We start from the raw sequence: 21,183 nt of genomic DNA, 5'->3' as shown, positions 1-21,183 counted from the left end.
CTCTTTAATCGTATGACCTTGGGAACTAGGGAAACTCACCCCCTGAGACAAATTGCAAGAAAAAGCAAGCGATAGTGTCGTTCTTAATAAAAGCTTTCATCGCTATTGCGCACGCGCAAGTGGGAAAACTGTTTACATTGACAAAAGTGTTCCCTACCACTTGAGTTACCCTCTTTCATAAACAGGATGTTCCTGCCCTCAGGGTGACCCTAATTACTCAATTATATATTTTATTGGCAAGAACTTCATTTTCCATGAAATGACTCTACACTGCAATTACTAAACTACGAAATAATTAATAACGTTCAAACCGATTGTAAACTGTCCGATCAATGGATAATTATGATTTCGATAGTTATAATTGCTATATTCAGAGAGTGAACTACATGTTCATTTACACAGTCGCTAAAATTGTTTTACTTGTTTATATATTTGCTTTCCTGTACAATAATCTTGACAAGAACCATCATATCAGGAAACAATGAAACCGTCATTGTACGTTACACATATGTATGACGCTGGTCAGATTTAATCTGCTTGGGCTTTGGATAACCAGGAAGTAAGTATAGTTTTTTCGTTAAAGTGCTTTGCGGACATGGTACCTGCCTCCATCTAACAGAAGCGTGGGCACGAGCGACTTCGTAGTTTACCAATGTAAGCAGACTCAGAACATCTTCCTCAAAAGCGTGTTGGGAGAACGTCTCGACTAACGCTTGTACATACCAGCTACCTTTCGAGACGTCACGAAATGACGCATAACCTGGCATTGTTGAATACGATAACAAAACATCGGCGCCCTTTGGTATATCAGCTTCAAACATAACATGTGGTGTTGGTGATGCATCAGTTTCGCCTTCTTCAGAATGAACAGGTAGAGAATCAGTCGCAGTTACACCAGCGTGGAGTTCAGTGGAATGCGTCAAATCGCGATCGGTTGAAGTTTCTCCTGGATCACTACTAAAAGTGGCACGCCCAACTGCCCTTTTTTCCCCTCTGCAGCACTGGAGGAAAAACAACTTTGGCTTTCCGTCATACAGTGAAGACATTTGAACACAATCGACGATGTCCAGAACAGGAACCGCTTCGCCGTCATGAAAAACAAAACCTACATCATTACCGTGACTCATCACAGCCACAACAATGCAATCACAACTTTCGTAATTCCTCTCTTTTGCACACTCTTTAAGGAATTTCTTGGCCTCCACAGCTGTATAGTCTATAGGATTACATACAGTGTCAAAGCCAATGTTTTCAAATAATGCCTTTAACTTGACAACATCTTTCTCACTACCTCGTCGATAAGGGTAAATGTCTTTACTGAATGACATAATGTTAATAATAACAGCTACTCCTTTAGGTTGGGAATCCATTTTATAATTTTTCTGAGTATTTTGAACATCGATATGAGGAGCCTTGTCTGGTGTGTATGGAATGACAAAACTTTCTCTCTCAGCAGATGTGACTGCGTCAAATTTCTCTTGCTCTATTACATTTAACTCGTCCCTTTTATCTGAAAGTTCCCTAGAACAGCGCAAAATGCGCAATCTTTCACAAGCCAGTATAACCTTTAAATCAGCTGTTTCCGCTAATCCTGAGTTGCCTGTAACGTCAAGTATGAAAAGATTTTTCAGTTTCTCCAGGGATCCTGCCGGTATAGTTTTTATGTCATTGTTTGATAAGTCCAAACTAATCAGATACTCGAGCTCAAGATTGGACACACTTTTATTAATTAATGTTACCAAATTCCCTTTAAGATTTAATTCTTCCAGCAAACGTATCTTTAAAATACCATCCGGAATGCACTGAAGACCACATTCAATAACAGATAACTTTCGCAAACTAGTAAGTTGGTAGAAATTATCAAAGTCCTCAATTTCTAGTTCACATTGTTTCAATTCCAGTGTAACAATTTCAGTGCCCAGCTGAAATATGGTTTGCGGTATTCCGGGAAGTCTATTAAATGTGATTTTTTTCTCATTTTTTCTAAGTCGTCTTCTTAACTTTGAAATACGGTACTTGTTATTTAAAAACTCTGCATGTACTTTTTTCTTGTTGCTTTTTGATAAATAGTGGGCTAATCGAACAACATACATCTTGCTATAGGAGTGCAATAGGTGCAGAAGAAAACCGAGGTCTTCGTTCACAGAATTCATATCAGACAATTTTTCCCCTGCCAGTGGAGGTAAATTTTCTTCTTTGAAGTTATATTCACATTTGTTTTTTGTCACCTTAGAGAGTGTCCATCCAGTTATGTAAATGTAAGTCAGAAGGCCAAGGCCAAGCACTGAACTATATAAATACACCCCCAAACGAAATGCGGGCGCAAGGCTATGTGAACAAATGAAATAGTCATGAGGAACGGGAATATGCTGTGCCACTGTACATTTCATTGTCCCTTTTAAGTCATTTATATAACAAATATTGAGTGTGAAAAATATTAAGGCAAATATGGTTTCTAAAATAGCTTGAATCAAATATAACAGCCAAATTTTAACACGCGGTTTGTCTAGTTTGTGTGGTTTGTCTGGTTCGTCTGGTTTGTCTGGTTTGTCTGGTTCGTCTGGTTTGTCTGGTTCGTCTGGTTTGTCTGGTTTGTCTGGTTTGTCTGGTTCGTCTGGTTTGTCTGGTTTGTCTGCTTCGTCTGGTTTGTCTGGTTTGTTTGACGATGTGGCATTGATCTCTTTAAGCGTCTCCAGTTTTTCATTTAAGGTTCTAATCGCGCTAACAGTTGCAGTATCATCCAAGATACTTAATTCATGGCCCTGATCGCTGTCACTGCCGCTGTCATCAGAAGCGGAATTTTCCACTTTAGGATTTGGCACTTTTGAAAGCGCCTTTGTTAACTCTAAATTTGAGCATGGCGAAGCATAACATGCCATCACAAGTGATACAAAACTTTCAATCGTCGCCGCCGTGGTAGGGAGCTTAAGCCACAGATTGTCGAGTATAATAAGCACAAATGCCTCGATAAACATCAAAAACCAGAAGTAGGCAAGAAAGTTGGGAATTGCGCTCTTACTGCATTCAGAATTCACGAATTTAGAGTATTGAACGCTGCTCTTAAGGTCTGTCATAACATCTGTTCCCTTTATCCGCACATTTGTCTTCTGAGAATTGTAAAAGCTTTTACAAACATTATGATATTTCATGTGCGATAAAAAGAAACTGCTCGTATTTGAGCTGGATTTACCAGGGCAATTAACAGCAGCTAAACACTCAAAACTACCGGACGTGACTTCCATACCTGCGAACACAATCGACAACATTGCCAGAAATATCACAAGATAATCCGTAATTACATCCCATACTGGTTTGAGAATCTTGAATGACGTGACTTTTTCGGAATTATCGCCTTCGAATCTCGAAATATCGCCGAGAGCGAACATTCTTCTTTGAAATGGTTAGTAATTAGACAGGTTTGCGCCTTTAGCAAACACAACGCTACGTCGACAAGGACGCGAGAATGGCGTGTTGGTGGCAAAGTGGCTAGCACTTCCGGTCAAATCTGGGACGGCGTTTTTGTTGACTTGAGGACGTAAAATGAGATGATTTGGCGTTGTGTTCAAGAAGTCATATTTTAGACTCGGTGTTTGCCTTTGAAAAGGCAAGGAATTTCATTTTTTTTGGCAATTGTATGATAATTTCACATGGATAATTTCGTCAAAATATTAAAACAAATAATCGAGCGGGTTTTCCCTTGGGCTTTGTATAATATTTTTGTGTTTTTTAACATGCTTTTTTCACCTAAATACAACGTTTCAGCTTTCATGTTTTTGTCACTATATGAATATCACTAATATAATTGTCTCAAATATGATCTTTTTAGCCATTCTACAGGGTGTATCAAAAAAAAGGAGACCTTTAGAAATCAAGCTATTGTTAAAATTTGAATGCTTTTTCAATTGCATTTGCACATATGCTAAACCGTAGTGCGTGAAATATTGATGGCATGCATGCATACATTAGAAAAAGGAGACCTTTAGAAAATGAATTGACGTTTGTACACAAGATTGTCTGCTCCTGGGAATTTGAAAATAACTTTAATAGCATAAGGAAAAATAGCGACCCAAAAATATTTAAATGATTAAGCACAAGCGACTAAGCACAAAAGCGATAACAGTATGCGTGGTAAATTGCTTTAGCTGTTCCTTCAAAACATGAACAAATCATTTGTTCATTAATTTTTAACACTGCGTGCGAGCATTAGGGCTGTTCACATGAGTTAGAATTGACATTGAATCCGGAATGGCTCAGCATCCCATTTTACAAACTCTGCCTATTAAAATGTTTACATGAGTCAGGAATGAATTACAACTTGATCTGACACAGATTCACTTGACATTTTGATCCGGATTGAAAATTACTGATAAATTGAACATAAAAAAATGTCATGGACCATGTCCTTCAACGTGTGGCCTCCATTTCTCTCAACACAAACTACCGTACGCTTGTGCATATCGCGAACTGCTTTTCTGATGACGGCAGGCTGGGTATAAGTTAAGACTGCAAAAACTCTTTGCTCCGAAGTCAGTTGAACCATTTTTGTTCTGGTAGTGTGCTTAGTCATTTGAATATTTTTGGGTCGTTATTTTTCCTTTTGCTATTAATGTTATTTTCAAATTCCCAGGAGCAGTGTACAAACGTCTTGTGTACAAACGCCAATTCATTTTCTAATGTATGCATGCATGCATGCCATCAATATTTAACGCACTACGGTTCAGCATACAGGGTGTATCAAAAAAAATGCAACCACTTAATATTCATGAATATCCTCTTTGTTCTACAACACAAAACTGACAAAAGACGTTTGGCCCCTGGAATGCGAGAAAGCTTGTAATCATATTCTAGCGGCACAATCGTCGGTAAACAAAGTCGGGTGCGTAAACCAACGAGCTGAATTGAAAGTATTTAACGAGTAAAATTTTATTTACAATTTATTTTACAAGGTCGACAGTTAGCATTCAAGTTATCATGCACGACAATAAAAACTCGTTGTTCGGTTGTTAGCTGCACCATTATTAGTTTAGCTGATTTGACTACTAGCAGTTGAACTGTGCGATTAGAAGCCATTTTAAAATCCCAGGGGCATAAAATCTGTTGAGCTTATAAACAATATGAATTTTAGAATATTAAGTGGTTGCGTTTTTTTTGAGACACCCTGCATGTATGCGCAAATGCAATTGAAAAGGCATTCAAATTTTAACAATAGCTTGATTTCTAAAGGTCTCCTTTTTTTTGATACACCCTGTAGTGAACGGATTTTAGCAAAATTATAACGTTTCATATGCCGTACATTAATGATTCTCAGACAAGAACAAACAAGGCTGGCAAGGCTGAGTAAATACTGCGACTATAGTAACCTAGCTTGTTTTGCCCACTGCGGATCGGTAGGGATGGAGACGGCAATACGGGGAAAAATACCCCTGCGCCAAATACCCGGCCTGGGTAACCAAGCGAGGACCAACTCTTCGATATTAATTTCCTTTATTATACTAATAAATACATCTAATCTTTTTACATCGTATAGTTTATAAATGCAGGTATAAGTTAGTAAGTTATTGAAGAATGTCTGAGAAAGAGGTCCAAGAGGTGCAACTGAAAAAGTATGTTCAAATATTAAAAAGTATAAGCATATGGTGTTGTAAAGTTCACCCTCAACCATATTACATTTCTTGTCATATAGCTGTTATAGCATTGCTAAACAATTAAAAATACTGAAAAGCATGACTTCTCTTTTGTAGCTTAATTGTTATTTCAATTTCACTAATGTCACTTGTAAAGGTCATCTATGATTTGATCTGGTGAGAAAGATCTCATCATGCTGAAAGCGATTGCTGCGGAGGGTGTTATGCACGAGAAACCCATGCAACAGCAGAGGTCGAGAGTCATCATGGCAAAAAGTGGTAGATCTTCTTAACCCAATGCCAGGATTTGATGTAAGTTCTCAGTCAGTTCGGGACAGATTCAAAACCCTATCGAAAAACATAAGGTTAAAATGTCAAAGACAAAGGAAGAGCGAGCAACAGGTGGGGGAGGTGAGGACTAAACTGAAACGGAAAGAATAAAAGAAGAATTGATGGAGGTTGGGATGAAAGAACTATATGAATTGACTCAGAATAATCGATCTAGATTTTAACTAAAACTAACTGAATCAAGTTTTTCAACGTAACATGGGTTCGTCTTAGTTAGGAACATCAGCCAACAACTCAAAAAGGTACCTATGCACATAGTGACATACGCTAGTTTGATTAAATTCGACGCTTGAAACATTTATACGCCTTATATAGTTATAGAGTAACAATAGCGAAAATTTCCCAATTTAGGTAGTTACAGGGGTTTAAAATCTTCAACGACTTTTTAACTAAAAGCACGTGGCGACGTAATTATGTCAGTTATTAGTCTTAGTTATTAGTCAGTGTTTACTAACATAAACAAAAGTAAAAATTCTATGCGAATTTAATTTCTACTTTATTGGACATGTATGATAATGAGGTCTTTATAATTTAATAGCAGTTATCAGTGCCGCCTCAAAACGAGCCGGTGCGGTTCCTGAATTATACAAAACCTTCCCTAAAACTAAAGAAGCAAATCAAACAATCTTAATTTTGAAGATTAGGAATCATTCATTTCCGTTTGCGAACCCTTGTGGTCGTACCGTTTTTTACGCTAATTTATTCAAGTTTGAACGCAGTTCCTATCACTTAAAGATGACGGATGTATATGTGTATTCTGTAAGATATATAATTTCCGTTTTCTGTTTACCTTTGTGTTCAAAAGCCTCATGTATGTATATTTACATATGTTTTGACAATTTATTTCGTGTGAAAACGCTACAAAACTGATTTAAACGAACAACCAAAGTATAGGCGTTCAGTTCGAAGATGCAAGTTGATATATGAAACGATGACGTCATGTGTCATCACGTTATAAACGAGTCATTTAGTGACCGGATTTTAAATTTTTTGAGACCAGATATTTTAACGTGCATGTCAAACTCTGACCTATGCCAAGCCTTAAAAACAAAGCGCGCTTCACCCGCGTGGGCACATTTTCAAAAGCCGCCTAACGCGTGCAGGTGAAACGGATGGTAATGAGAAATCGCCTTTATATACTTTGTTGCTAATAATCGCAGTGTCCTACCAATTTGGTGTTTACGTCACAGACCGCGATATTAAACTGGATGGACGCTTTAGATTAAAACACAAATACCTTTGGGCTACCTAGGGTGCTACTTATGGCTTACTTCTGGACTGCATATTCGTCGAAGGATGCATATGTCAGAGGGTGACACTCTCCCACTACTCACAATGAAATCGGCTAATTCGGAATGCCGTGAAGCAAATATTACATCATATACGTCGCATGAAATGCAGTTAAAATATTTTTGTAAATATGGGTAATGAGTAATGAGGCGAAGGCGAGTACAATTAGGGATAAAAAGTACGGGTGATGTTTGAAATTCAGGGTCAAAAGAGTCAAGATGTGAATTTCATATATAGTAATGTTTGTTCTATCATGTTTCAAACACGACATATAATGTATTAGAACATTTACAGTAATGATGTAGGCCCACTTATATCTTCACATGCAAATTCAGGAGGGGAAATGCTATTTATGAGTAGATTATCATCTGGGACAATTTATTTTTCCTACTAACTTGGCAGAAATGTTGAAGCTTTAAAACATCTTTCCAACAACAAATTGAATTTTAATGGCCATTCGACATGGCCATGCAGAATTAGCTTCAATTATTTATTGCCGATGTTATCCAGTCATAGTCTATATCATGCAGTGCTTATCATGTGCCAGTTGGCATGCATGAAAATAGAAAAATTATTAATTAAATAATTTTAAGTATAAATGCACGTATAAGAAAGAGTTCAAGGAAACAATAACTCAGTATTGTCGAGGTGGTGACCACTGACTGTCTGATTTTTCTTCAAATGAGCTAGATGTTTGAGATGTCTGAGAACTGTTTTGGGGAACTAGACATAGACATTGTGGCATATCTCAAATATATGATGCTGATGCTAGTATGTAAATGTCATAACCAACATATATTGTTCAAGAACGTTTAAAACTAAACTTACTAGCGGCTCCCTTGATGGTTAATTGGTTTTATACCACGCGCAGCAATTAGCGACGATATTTGATCAAAGACGAAGAGTTGCAAATATATGTCGCCTTGTTATGCTCTCGCGGGGTGCGAGTTATAGGTCTGCTTCGAAGCCGGAAAGGGTGAAAATGGTAATTTTGGGTAGACAATGAGGATGTTGAATGATTTGACATTACGGAATGCGGGAGAATTGGCAAACGCTCAGAAAACGTGTTAAGGACTTCAGACTTATATTGGTGTGTGCGCAAAGGCAGAGTCTTTGAGGAGTCAAGGCCCGGTCACTTTACAAACGCATTTAATTATGAGGCTCGCTTCAAACGTGTCTCGCACGCGCCGAACGCGCAGAGAATAAGAATAGAGAATGAGAAATGCACACGAAAATGCTGCCGTTCCAAATGATCTTAAACGAGCTAACGTTTTTTGGGGGTCGCATAAAACATCTGGCAAAAAGACGCAGGTATATAACTAATATATAAGCACTCTCCAACAAAGAACAGGCACTTCATCGTGTCCATAGATCTATCAGCCAGGTCGAAGAGAAGACCTTAGAGAAAGAAAAAGGCGAGTTCACGGAAGTACCTTTGGTTGGAGCAGGGGTTGGAGAGAGGTTTGATGACAATATGAAGAATTTGACGAAGTTCGTAGTTTTGTTGTTTGTGCTGTGTGTGATCCACGCAAGCCTTGCCAAGCCGAGTTGTCTGTGGATTAATGATAAAAATGTCGATGACTCGGAATTTGTTACAAAATGGGAACAAGCAATGGGAACAATTACTCGTGCTTGTTACAAAATGGGAACAAGCACGAATTCAAAAATATGAGGAGAGAGATGAACGCAAACAAGGACTGTCTAAAATGTACAACCGGTGAATGTTGTAACGGTGTATGCACTCCATGAATAAAATAAGAAATAAGGACTTGGCATATGGATTTTTGACTATGTAATACTTAAAGATAGAATAGATTAGGGGAAATTTAGAAAACTTAAACACTACATGTAGATATGAATAAACGCATGGATTCCAAAATGTATTGCTTCTTGTTTCTTGTTTCTTGACGTGTTGCATGAAATTCAAAAAGGGCGAAATTAGAAGCATCAAAAATGTCCGTCAATACGCATATGACTATACCAGAGTGACTTTGGTTTAAGATGAAGTTGATTAATCATATTTGCTTTGTATTATTCGTATTTATTTCTTCATCATCTTCCGCTCACTGAAACTTCATAGATCGAAATTGAAATTGTTTCACTGCTATATTCATCAAGCCCTAGGGATGATTTCACTGGTACGTTTCTCATAAGTATAACCGGCCTAACGGGGATTATAGTGGTTAGATGGCCCCAAGAATTGAAACCTTAATTTTACAGTTTTTGAATTTTGTAAGACTTTGGTTAGACTTTTGAGTTCGGGCCTCGCAAAGACTGACAAGAGTTCAAAAATTAATTGAGAGCTAGGAATAGACTTAGCCTCGAAGTGAAAAGGCGACCTATTACAAATCGCGGATTAAGATGTTAACCTGCTGTTTCCAAAATAAATGGGCCATGCATGCATGCATCACATAAAAATAGCTTTCCGATGTGACTGCAGTTCAGCTGAGATACACGACATTTAATTACAAATAAGGCGTTGGGCCACGTCTCAACTAGTGCGTTCTTTTCTATAAAAACATTGCATAGCTGTATCAATAGATTGCTTTCAGTTCGGTATTTTGCAATTTCTTTAATGTAAAGAACTCGAGTGAGCCTGTGTAAATTCAATAAACGGCATGATCGCAGAAAAGAACAACATTTACATAAATAATATCTCCCCTTAAAATTCATACCATACTACTTTACGAGATATATAGAAAGCGAAGACTGTTGTGGGACAACTGTAAATCATTCGTTTGCCAACCCCCCGCCCCCCCCCCATCCCCCGTTAATCATTCACTTGTGTCCCCCGCTGTCAATCAATAACTTGTGCTCCCCGCCGTCAATCATTCACTGGGCCTCCCGCCGTAAATCATTCACTTGTCCCCCCCGTCAATCATTCACTTGTGCCCCCCGTCAATAATTCACTTGTGCTCCCTTTGATACAGTAATAGGAAAAATAGATAAATTTAAAACCTATGTCAAAATATTTTGCCCAATAGTTTATTTTTGTAGCGGGCCCTCTACTGAAAAACGCCCCTAGCCACGCCACTGTATAAAGATCACAGCAGCTGATCTGAGATCTCACGATCGGCCAAGGTTGACTATACATCACGAGCGTTCGTTGTGGGTGAAAGTAAACAAACCTCTGAAATATTTAACGCCTCATAATTGAACGTAATGCAAAAGAAACAAGGTGAATTTTCAAGGCATTATAATAGCACTGAGCACTCTTTAATCGTATGACCTCGGGAACCAGGGAAACTCCCATCATGAGACAAATTGCAAGAAGAAGCAAGCGATAGTGTCGTTCTTAATAAAAGCTTCCATCGCTATTGCGCACGCGCAGGTGGGAAAACCGTGTTTACATTGACAAAAGTGTTCCCTACCACTTGAGTTACCCTCTTTCATAAACAGGATGTTCCTACCCTCAGGGTGACCCTAATTACTCAATTATGTATTTTATTGGCAAGAACTTCATTTTCCATGAAATGACTCTACACTACAATTGCTAAACTACGAAATAATTAATAACGTTCAAACCGATTGTAAACTGTCCGATCCATACATAAATTATGATTTCGATAGTTATAATTGCTATATTCAGAGAGTAAACTACTTGTTCATTTACACAGTCGCTAAAATTGTTTTTCTTGTTTATATATTTGCTTTCCTGTACAATAATCTTGACATGAACCATCATATCAGGAAACAATGAAACCGCCATTGTACGTTACACATATGTATTACGCTGGTCAGATTTAATCTGCTTGGGCTTTGGATAACCAGGAAGTAAGTATAGTTTTCTCGTTAAAGTGCTTTGCGGACATGGTACCTGCCTCCATTTAGCAGAAGTGTAGGCACGAGCGACTTCGTAGTTTACCAATGTAAGCAGACTCAGAACATCTTCCTCAAAAGCGTGTTGGGAGAACGTCTCGACTAATACTTGCACATACCAGCTACCTTTGGAGACGTTACGGAATGACGCATAGCCTGGCATTGTTGAATACGATAACAAAACATCGGCGCCGTTTGGTATATCAGCTTCAAACATAACATGTGGTGTTGGTGACGCATCAGTTTCGCTTTTTTCAGAATAAGCAGGTACAGAATCAGTCGCAGTTACACCAGCGTGGAGTTCAGTGGAATGCGTCAAATCGCGATCGGTTGAAGTTTTTACTGGAACATTACTAAAAGTGGTACGCCCACGTGCCTTTTTTTGCCCTCTACAGCACTGGAGGAAAAACAACTTTGGCTTTCCGTCATACAGTGAAGACATTTGAACACAATCGACGATTTCCGGAACAGGAACCTCTTCGCCGTCATGAAAAATAAGACCTACATCATTACCGTGAGTCATCACAGCCACAACAATGCAATCACAACTTTCGTACTTCCTCTCTTTTGCACACTCTTTAAGGAATTTCTTGGCCTCCTCAGCTGTATAGTCTATAGGATTACATACAGTGTCAAAGCCAATGTTTTCAAATAATGCCTTTAACTTGACAACATCTTTCTCACTACCTCGTCGATAAGGGTAAATGTCTTTACTGAATGACCTAATGTTAATAATAATAGCTACTCCTTTAGGTTGCGAATTCATTTTATAATTTTTCTGAGTATTTTGAACATCGATATGAGGAGCCTTTTCTGGAGTGTATGGAATGACAAAACTTTCTATCTTAGCAGATGTGACTGCGTCAAATTTCTCTCGCTCTGTTTTATTCAAATCGTTCCTTTTATCTGAAAGTTTATTAGAACAGCGCAAAATGCACAATCTTTCACAAGCCAGTATAACCTTTAATCCAGGTATTCCTAATCCTGAGTTGCCTGTAACGTCAACTGTGAAAAGATTTTTCAGTTGCTCCAGTGATCCTGCCTTTATGGTTTTTATTTTATTTTTTGATAAGTCCAAACTAGTCAGATACTTCAGACTCAACACCCTTTCATCAATTAATGTTATCGAATTTCCTTTAAGATTTAATTCTTCCAGCCAATCCATCATCAAAATACCATCCGGAATGCACTGAAGACCACATTCAATAACAGATAACTTTCGCAAACTAGTAAGTTGGTAGAAATTATCAAAGTCCTCAATTTCTAGTTCACATTGTTTCAATTCCAGTGTAACAATTTCGGTGCCTAGCTGAAATATGGTTTGCGGTATTCCACGAAGTCTATTAAATGTGATTTTTTTCTCATTTTTTCTAAGTAGTCTTTTTAACTTTGAAACATGGTATTTGTTATTTAAAAACTCTGCTAGCGTTTTTTTCTTGTTGCTTTTTGATAAATAGTGGGCTAATCGAACAACATACAACTTGCTATAAGAGTGCAATAGGTGGAGAAGAAAACCGAAATCTCCGTTCACAGAATTCATATCAGACAATTTTTCCCCTACCAGTGCAGGTAACTTTTCTTTTTTGAAGTTATATTCGCATTTGTTTTTCCTCACCTTTACGACTGTCCATCCTGTTATGTAAATGTAAGTCAGAAGGCAAAGCCCAAGCACTGAACTATATATATACACCCCCAAACGAAATGCGGGCGCAAGGCTATGTGAACAAATGAAATAGTCATGAGGAACCGGAATATGCTGTGCCACTGTACATTTCATTGTCTCTTTTAAGTCATTTATATAACAAATATTGAGTGTGAAAAATATTAAGGCAAATATGGATTCTAAAATAGCTTGAAACAAATATAACATCCAAATTTTAACACGCGGTTTGTCTAGTTTGTGTGGTTTGTCTGTTTTGTCTGGTTTGTCTGACGATGTGGCATTGATCTCTTTAAGCGTCTCCAGTTTTTCATATAAGGTTCTAATCGCGCTAACAGTTGCAGTATCATCCAAGATACTTAATTCATGGCCCTGATCGCTGTCACTGCCGCTGTCATCAGAAGCGGAATTTTCCACTTTAGGATTTGGCACTTTTGAAAGCGCCTTTGTTAACTCTAAATTTGAGCATGGCGAAGCATAACATGCCATCACAAGTGATACAAAACTTTCAATCGTCGCCGCCGTGGTAGGGAGCTTAAGCCACAGATTGTCGAGTATAATAAGCACAAATGCCTCGATAAACATCAAAAACCAGAAGTAGGCAAGAAAGTTGGGAATTGCGCTCTTACTGCATTCAGAATTCACGAAATTAGAGTATTGAACACTGCTCTTAAGGTCTGTCATAACATCTGTTCCCTTTATCCGCACATTTGTCTTCTGAGAATTGTAAAAGCTTTTACAAACATTATGATATTTCATGTGCGATAAAAAGAAACTGCTCGTATTTGAGCTGGATATACCAGGGCAATTAACAGCAGCTAAACACTCAAATCTACCGGATGTGACTTCCATACCTGCGAACACAATCGACAACATTGCCAGGAATATCACAAGATAATCCGTAATAACATCCCATACTGGTTTGAGAATCTTGAATGACGTGACTTTTTCGGAATTATCGCCTTCGAATCTCGAAATATCGCCGAGAGCAAACATTCTTCTTTGAAATTGTTAGTTTTAATACAACGCTTAAGACGGCTTTAAGAGACAGTCATTCAGTCGTCACATGAGCTGTGGGTAATACGAGCTTGGACAAAATACAGTCATTCAGTCGTCACATGAGCTGTGGGTAATACGAGCTTGCACAAAAGGCGGAAACGGAAAAGTGGAAGCACCTTTTAGCCACTTTCCCGCCTTTTACCCACTATCCCGCCCAGTGAACTCTATACAACATTTATATGTTTGTTTACAGTTCAATGATCCCACCTTTTACCAACTTTCCCGCCTTACCCACTTTCCCGCCTTTTACCTTTCTCCGCGCTTACCTCTTTAGACTGCTTTTCACTTTCGCGTTTTTCATGTGCCAATAAAATTTTTAAAAGCATTCAAAGTTTTCCGCTTAAAACATGCGTAAGTGGAAAGCGTCGTGGTTTTATGTTTCGCTTTGGTTGGTTGGGGTCAATCATAATAGAAAATAGCGCCCTAATGGGATAATGTGTTCAAGGAGGTTGTAAAGACAGAACTGAACAATGTTGTTCTGCACCCAGCAAACATGGATGTTAACAATTTGCATCAACTTGTTGAAACCAAAATGTTGGGCAATTTGATAACAACCAGGCTCGTGGGTTGTGTTTGTTCTTGTCCCCAAATTAAATTAATTTATTATAGAGAAGTGAAACCATTCGTTATGCAGGCCTGGATTTCGGGTTAAGATCTGGTGTGCACCTGACATGACATGTGGCCGCCTGACATGCAGGATTGCGCGAAAATCGCAAAGAAATTATATATTCATTCGTAGAGACACTACAGAACTACACGTAAATAGAAGATTTCTTTGAGTTTTTACAGTCGGGTATTTTTACCGACTAGTGCTTTTTCCTTGATGCTTAGTACCGCCCGGCACACAAACGGTCATTCAGGCTACCCACTCAAGTGGTTTAAAGATCAGGTTACAGTGAGGAGTTCATTCGAATGTTCAATATGTCAGGAGGTTTTGAAAGATGCCGTGCAAGTTGGGGATTGTGGACACCAATTTTGCGCAAAATGTGCCGAGGATATTTTAGAGTAAGGCTTTCAATCTAAATCAGTAGTGTTAATATGTGTATTCTAGGTTGTTTTGTATTATTCATACTGTAAACGTTTAATTAAACATTACAATGAATACACAATACACATACGCCTGGAAGTGGCAATTAGCCTTTCTCTCTATGACGAATATGCCGCCATTTTTGGGGTATTTTACGCGTACATAACGGCCACAGTCTTTCATTTTGGGCTGGAGTTATTCTTCAAATGGTCTGTTGATTCTAAAAAAAATATTTCATGTGGTTATAATTTTTTAAACCCCTTTGAAAGTACCCCGCCGAAAACGTCATTGCGAGAAAGGCAAATTAGAGTAAAATCCTTTGTTTGCCCATCCTGAAATGCAACACTACAACAACAGAACAATCGATTTGAGATTCTCACGAAGCCTAGGGTTTTTCAAAATTAGAAAATATAGAAAGGTAGCAAGGGTATATTGTATCCAGTTTAGTCCGTTTAATCAAATTTTGCACGTGGCGCACAGCTATAAAACGGAACCCACACGAAATCCTTTGTTTGACCAAGGTTTTACATGTTAACACATATTATTACCTCAACAGAAGTGATCCTCGTTGTCCATCGTGCAGAATTAGAATATCCCAAGAAAATGTAAGCGGCGCCTGTTAACCTTAATATTGTTAGCATTGAAAATTTAAGCTTTGATGCCTTCTGAAATAGTTATTCATTTTGAAGGTGTTTGAAGATCATGCAGCAAGAAGATTGATAAAAAATTTGGATGTAAATTGCTGCAACGACGGCTGTAGTTGGTTTGGAAGTTTAGGTTCTCTGCTTGAGGTACATTTTATTATTATTATCATTTAGGCAAGGTACAGTTGTATATATCCTCCAAATTTATGATCACATAACATCAATATATTACAGTTCACTATCTATCATCAGTTTCAAGCCACTCCATGATTGATCATTACACTGCTTGCCAATTAAAACATTATTTCAGTGCTGAATGTCTTTAGTTTGAACTGAACAACCCTTGTTAGAAACCTCATTTGGGAAGCCCAAATTATCACAAAAAGCTTAATAATGGAACGGTAAACCTTTATTCAATACAGTCTATAGTAAAGGTGCATAGGATAGTGATTTTTACTATCCAACGATATTCAGAACTTGCCTATAATAATTAGGAAAGTTGGGGCTGGATAATCTGATCAAATACCAGATATTTCATTTAACTTAAATTTAAAGTATTGTGCAGTTGGGTTTGCATTGTGCATCAGCTCTGCTCATAACAATGCATGTGGTACCTGCAAATTTAAAAATTGTCTAAATTTTGCATGCTTCAGATTTTTCTAAACTAAGATTCTAACTTGAATTCATTTAAAACCATATAGCAAAAAATAATATATGAGATGAGATATATTATACGAACAGTTTGTCAGATTTTCAAAAATATAACAGTTCAGGTGCTGCTTTTATAACTTATTTAACTAAACATTTTGCATTGTTAAATCCTATAGTTAGTACCTGTATATACTGTAATGAATAAAAGCTTCCAACCACACAACATGAAAATGGTATATCCAGTGCATGATAATTGATAGATTAATAAATTATCCAATCTAGAGTCACATGAATAACTGCAACTTTCTCATTGACCACAAGAATATTGCTGATCAATCAGATGCTATAGCTAACCTTCTAAAAAAAATTGAAAATCTTGAGTGTAAAGTTTCATCAGTAAATAGCCTAAATAGTGTGGTAAGTATAAATCTGTATAATTCATTATAAGTACCATGTGAATTGTTTTTTTAAATACCGTAAAGTATTCAGCTTTAAGCACAACTTATAACTAGGATTCAAACTAGCTCCTACCTGTATCTGCATGAGCTGCATGTATTTAATGGGGTATAGATCTATATATAGTATTGAATACATCGAATACATTGAGGGCACATATTACTAAAATTATTTATCACTATCATTATCACTATTATTTGTGCATACATTTGCAACACAGTCACAGAAAAACTGAAATCTTGGATATTTTGCACATACATTACTTCATATGAAGGGACCTTTGAAGGGAGATACAATTACAAATCTTCTTTTAATAGCACCTACACTACATGAGGCAAGTTGATGCAGAGGTTTGTCAACCTTTGACAATTGATTTAAATACTATAGAAGTAATAGAACCAAACCATGTTTAACTTTTTTATTTTACTTTTCATCGCAGCACAAAAATGAAATGGAGAAAGTTCACCTTAGACTTTTTCAGCGTGATGAGGAACTCAGACAACTTAAACTTGAGGTTTGTAAAAACACGTCAGTACTGCATTCGCCAATGGCGGAGGCAATGCATGCCATTCGAATGATTTATTCGAAATAAAAATGCCCTCAAACATTGAGAAAAAAATGTATGAATAAAGCCGTCGCTACTTTGATGAAATTGACAGATACGTCATTTGTTTACTTAGGAATTACTGAAAGTGTGTTTCGTACAACGAGCGATTTGCGTGTTGACAATTTCAAGCAAATGTATTAACTTATTAATCGTGGTCTTCTTTACCGAGAAATATCGGACCGAGGTATTTTTTAGATAGAACGAGGTCGAACAGCGAGGTTTGTACAAAAAAATCGAGGTCCGATATTTCTAGGTAAAGACCGAGCTAGCGAGGTTTAATAAAAAGTTTTTTATATGCCATACTGTAAGGCATGTATTTGCACTTGAAGGTACAAACAAGAAATGCGTGAATTCGTATTAGTAGCCTGGTACTACGTATTTGATAAAAACAAAAACAAAAACAAAATATTGCATTATTTGGTTTACCTAAAAGCGTCTGGAGACAAATTTTAAACAATTATTGGATGACGTTTTTGTGATATGCAGAGTTATCATGGTCGAAGACGAAGTAAGCCGTTGTTAACAGAATTCAATAATCAAAGTGTTTTATTATACTGATACATTGGAAGAATAGTAAACATAGTATTAAAGAATGAAAAACCTTATAAATTTATTTAATAGCATCATCGATTTGTTTGAAAACTAGCCACTCCTGCTCCGGGTTCGCTTGAATCCGAAGCTGAATATCTTGTCGTACATTGAAATGAATACCGCTTGTTAACCACCGCAGGCTCACTTGCAGATAACTCAGTTATCTGCTAGCAGATACGGTAACTGAATTTTGCGTGATTGCGCGATTTATCTGTCAACTATTAGCCAATCAAATTGCTTTTACTACTATAATGTATAATAAAATTATTTATTATATTCATTTTGAAATCAATGGTGTTTCTCTCAAGTCTGATTGGTTAAAAATAGGGTGATTAATTCCCCAATCGCACTATATTTACACATTAATCACATCATAAGTTATTTTAATGAAAATACTCTATCTAAAGGCACGAGATATTCACCTCAGGTTCGCTGAATTTCGCTGAATAAAAACCCGACTTCGTCTTGGCTTTGATTCAGCGCTATTCAACTCACAATAATTATATCGTGGCGTACACACCAAAAAATCCGAAAATGCTTGAAATATTCCCACAACCAACCTACTGATGAAACGCAACCAATAGATCAGTGTACGATATAATTTCACTACATACCTACTATATTTCAACTTTCAAAATTAGTTGAAGGAAGCGAGGAAACGCAAACATTATTTTTTGTTTGTTTTTTTGTGTAGCATGAGGAAAAAATTAGCGCGATGAGAGAAAAGGTTAGTTAATAGTGAAACCTTTGTCTTGCTTTTGAGATTCATATTTATTTTTGACTCTCAAGATGTCCTGTTTATTCGGATGTCCTGTTTATTGTTTTTAATTTAAGGTTTAGAACAGTAAACTCTTAAGTAATAACCGAAGATAAGACAATAGACCCTAAACTAAAAAAAAACCCGTTAATTTTCTACTGACCTAATTGAAAATCGCCAGCTATTTTTACCAAACACTTGCCAAGTTGCGGGCCACATTCTCCAGGTAAATTTTGACGAAGCCGCCATTATGCGTCAAACCTTTTATGCTCTGAACCTTATTTCAACGAGCTAAAGTCTTTGTTTTAAGCTAATATTTGCGTTCGATTCAGTACATAAAAGTTAAAGCTAAAACAGGCCTTAGTACCTTTGTGGCTTCTTAGCCGGTCACCTGTACCCAATTACGCTTGGCCGGATAAATTAGGATCTAGGCACGTGACGGGCAGCAATGTAACTAATGCGGTTTTAAGCGGCAGAGGTTTCGCGCAATGTCTTTACTTACTTACCTGGCTCTGTTGCAAAAGTATAAGTTATCCTGGTTGAGGTTGTTTTAGAATCTTCTTATTTTCCTTACAGCACGAAACTGACTTGCACAACCTCAAGAGTGAAGTAAGCGAATTTTACTTTAAGTCAGCATTTTTTTCAACTTAGCCGCGTTAAGCAGCAATGACTACGCATGCGCAGTGGGAAAAGCCCCCTCTCTCTGGGTCCTTTGTTTTGAAAACGTGATTGAAATGCGGTTGCTTAACGCGTATTTAAGCGTCTTGGTTTCCTTGTGAATGACAATGGCCAATGTTTTTTCACGATTTAAAAGGTTTCATTTCATTAAAAGATTTATGGCGATTTCATTTTGCAACAGAAATGCAGCATTTTTTGTACGAAAAATCTTCATCTTCACTACCATATAGCAGGTGCAATATTTAGTAGGTCAACTAAAAAAACCCAATCCTTGATACAAAATCTATAGCGCCGTATCGGTTTTCGTTCTGTGGAATTTTTTTTTAAAAAATCAGTCAAGGGGTAGAATTTTTTATTGTACGTGTGTTACTCTTTTAGCACGATAAAGAGTTTAAGGCTCTTAAGGATCAAGTCTTGTTTTTTGGGAGATACACTTCGCTACCGACGATCTCATTGCAGTCGCTAGACCGGCTCAGAAAAAACCTAACGGTGTCGATAGGTTTAACAATACCAGATTTTACACGCAAGTTGTGTCACTCTCAATCAAGCAACCAGTACGGAGAGATTTTTGGCGTTCCATTTTACACTTATCATGGATACAGGATGGTTTTGAAGGTGAACCTAAATGAAGCACCCAGTGGCAAAGCGGAATACATGGGGGTATACTTGTATTTATTGGAAGGGGATCATGACGATAAAGTAGAATGGCCTTTTAACAAAATAGTTACATTTATCATCGTTGATCAACAAGATGATAGTGAATATGTTAAAAATCATCAAATGAAACTATATCCCGATGAGGAAGAACAAAATGAGAAACCGATACTTCTGAAGAGTAGTTCGGGTGTTGATTGTACACAATACGTGTTACACTCCATTCTGTGCAAACGACAGTTTTTAAAAGACGACACCCTGTTCATCGCATTGGCAATACAGCCTTGATGCAAGTGAGTATGCTGTATGTTTTGGATGTGGCTTCTCAATTCAGACTTCATAAACGTTCTGTTACATAGGTACTGGCTGGCGGGAGGGTATACGTAGTTTGTAAGATATTTGCGCAAGAATTTCGAGACACGCACGAGGATGACAGTTCAAGCTGAACACTCGTTATGTTTTACACCCGAATGTAGTATTTATATTGTTGTTGTCGGATTGTGCGACAAAATATTTAAGTTACAGGGTATTTCACTGTCTATCTTGTATGATATAACTGCATGTTGATGATTCTTCTAGTCTTTTACATCTTTGACTTCTTAGAATTTTTGTTCTCCCCCAAAAAATACTGTAACGTATATTATATGGGTTCAATGAATGTGAAGATTTATTGATCGCTACCGCGACCGCATCGTATATTCGAACGCTTTCAAAACCGTGAACACTTATAGGCTATCGCTAATAAGAATCAGGTGATTTTAATGGAATTAACTCTATTTTCTATCTTTTATACATCTTGTCTACGTAAGGGCCTATTTATACCCTATACTGACACTATAGCATCAAATGTGGTATAACAACTGCCTAAATAGACAAAACACTTCTCGATGTTTCGGCCTGAGGGCCTTCGTCAGGAGAGTTCAATTTCAGGAGAGTTCAATTTCGCATCTATTTCCATACTAACTCTCCTGACGAAGGCCCTCAGGTCGAAACGTCGAGAAGTGTTTTGTCTATTTAGGTAGTTGTTATACCGCATTTGATGCTAAGTTGTTTGAGGACGCTGCCACGCTGCTCCTTGGTTATATTGGAACTTATATACGGCAGTGATTGCATTATGCAGTCTTAACCAAAGAAAACTCCTTGCATGGTTCCGTCAGTTTTGCCAACAACCATACACTAATCCGTAGACCATAAATGGCTTTGATATACTTTGTATATCTTAAAATAGTTTGTATGATAACTAATTTATTTAAAATGTTCGCAGCTGAGCCAAAAGCCCGCGCCCTGTGCATGGAACTATTTTTTTATAACTATATTT

General features: G+C 37.4%; 4 protein-coding genes across 4 annotated transcripts; 1 reads left to right on the top strand and 3 right to left on the bottom strand.

Annotated features, from left to right (window-relative positions):
* Positions 1-500: 500 nt before the first annotated feature.
* LOC114517626 (volume-regulated anion channel subunit LRRC8E-like) lies at positions 501-3,400 on the bottom strand. Its single transcript, XM_028537414.1, has one exon. It carries the CDS (start codon positions 3,384-3,386, stop codon positions 501-503), a length of 2,886 nt encoding a protein of 961 aa, XP_028393215.1. The 5' UTR covers positions 3,387-3,400.
* Positions 3,401-10,661: 7,261 nt separating this feature from the next.
* Positions 10,662-12,970, bottom strand: LOC114517824. Its single transcript, XM_028537648.1, has one exon. It carries the CDS (start codon positions 12,949-12,951, stop codon positions 10,978-10,980), a length of 1,974 nt encoding a protein of 657 aa, XP_028393449.1. The 5' UTR covers positions 12,952-12,970; the 3' UTR covers positions 10,662-10,977.
* Positions 12,971-12,984: 14 nt separating this feature from the next.
* Positions 12,985-13,867, bottom strand: LOC114517625 (volume-regulated anion channel subunit LRRC8D-like; the record flags this gene model as incomplete). Its single annotated transcript, XM_028537413.1, has 1 exon — positions 12,985-13,867. A coding segment is annotated over exon 1 (753 nt), but the record flags the coding sequence as incomplete, so codon positions are not given.
* Positions 13,868-14,635: 768 nt separating this feature from the next.
* On the top strand, positions 14,636-20,329 carry LOC114517827 (TNF receptor-associated factor 4-like). Its single transcript, XM_028537650.1, has 9 exons — positions 14,636-14,805; positions 15,384-15,432; positions 15,517-15,618; positions 16,405-16,539; positions 16,896-16,928; positions 17,018-17,092; positions 18,471-18,503; positions 19,110-19,142; positions 19,590-20,329. The coding sequence occupies exons 4-9, from the start codon at positions 16,411-16,413 to the stop codon at positions 20,151-20,153; spliced, it is 867 nt and encodes a 288-aa protein (XP_028393451.1). The 5' UTR covers positions 14,636-14,805; positions 15,384-15,432; positions 15,517-15,618; positions 16,405-16,410; the 3' UTR covers positions 20,154-20,329.
* Positions 20,330-21,183: the final 854 nt, after the last annotated feature.

Source organism: Dendronephthya gigantea, unplaced genomic scaffold, assembly GCF_004324835.1.
Source record: "Dendronephthya gigantea isolate DGI-Jeju-01 unplaced genomic scaffold, DenGig_1.0 000009F, whole genome shotgun sequence".
Taxonomy (NCBI): domain Eukaryota; kingdom Metazoa; phylum Cnidaria; class Anthozoa; order Malacalcyonacea; family Nephtheidae; genus Dendronephthya; species Dendronephthya gigantea.
This window is presented reverse-complemented; position numbering and strand designations above follow the sequence as displayed.

Bases quoted from the DNA above. Each gene is read 5' to 3' on its own strand.
- LOC114517626 (XM_028537414.1), bottom strand. From the start codon at position 3,386: ATGTTCGCTCTCGGCGATATTTCGAGATTCGAAGGCGATAATTCCGAA.
- LOC114517824 (XM_028537648.1), bottom strand. From the start codon at position 12,951: ATGTTATATTTGTTTCAAGCTATTTTAGAATCCATATTTGCCTTAATA.
- LOC114517827 (XM_028537650.1), top strand. From the start codon at position 16,411: ATGAATAACTGCAACTTTCTCATTGACCACAAGAATATTGCTGATCAA. The intron at 16,540-16,895 runs GTAAGTATAAAT...TTCTTTTAATAG, and splicing joins TAAATAGCCTAAATAGTGTG to CACCTACACTACATGAGGCA. The intron at 17,093-18,470 runs GTTTGTAAAAAC...TTTTTTGTGTAG, and splicing joins TCAGACAACTTAAACTTGAG to CATGAGGAAAAAATTAGCGC.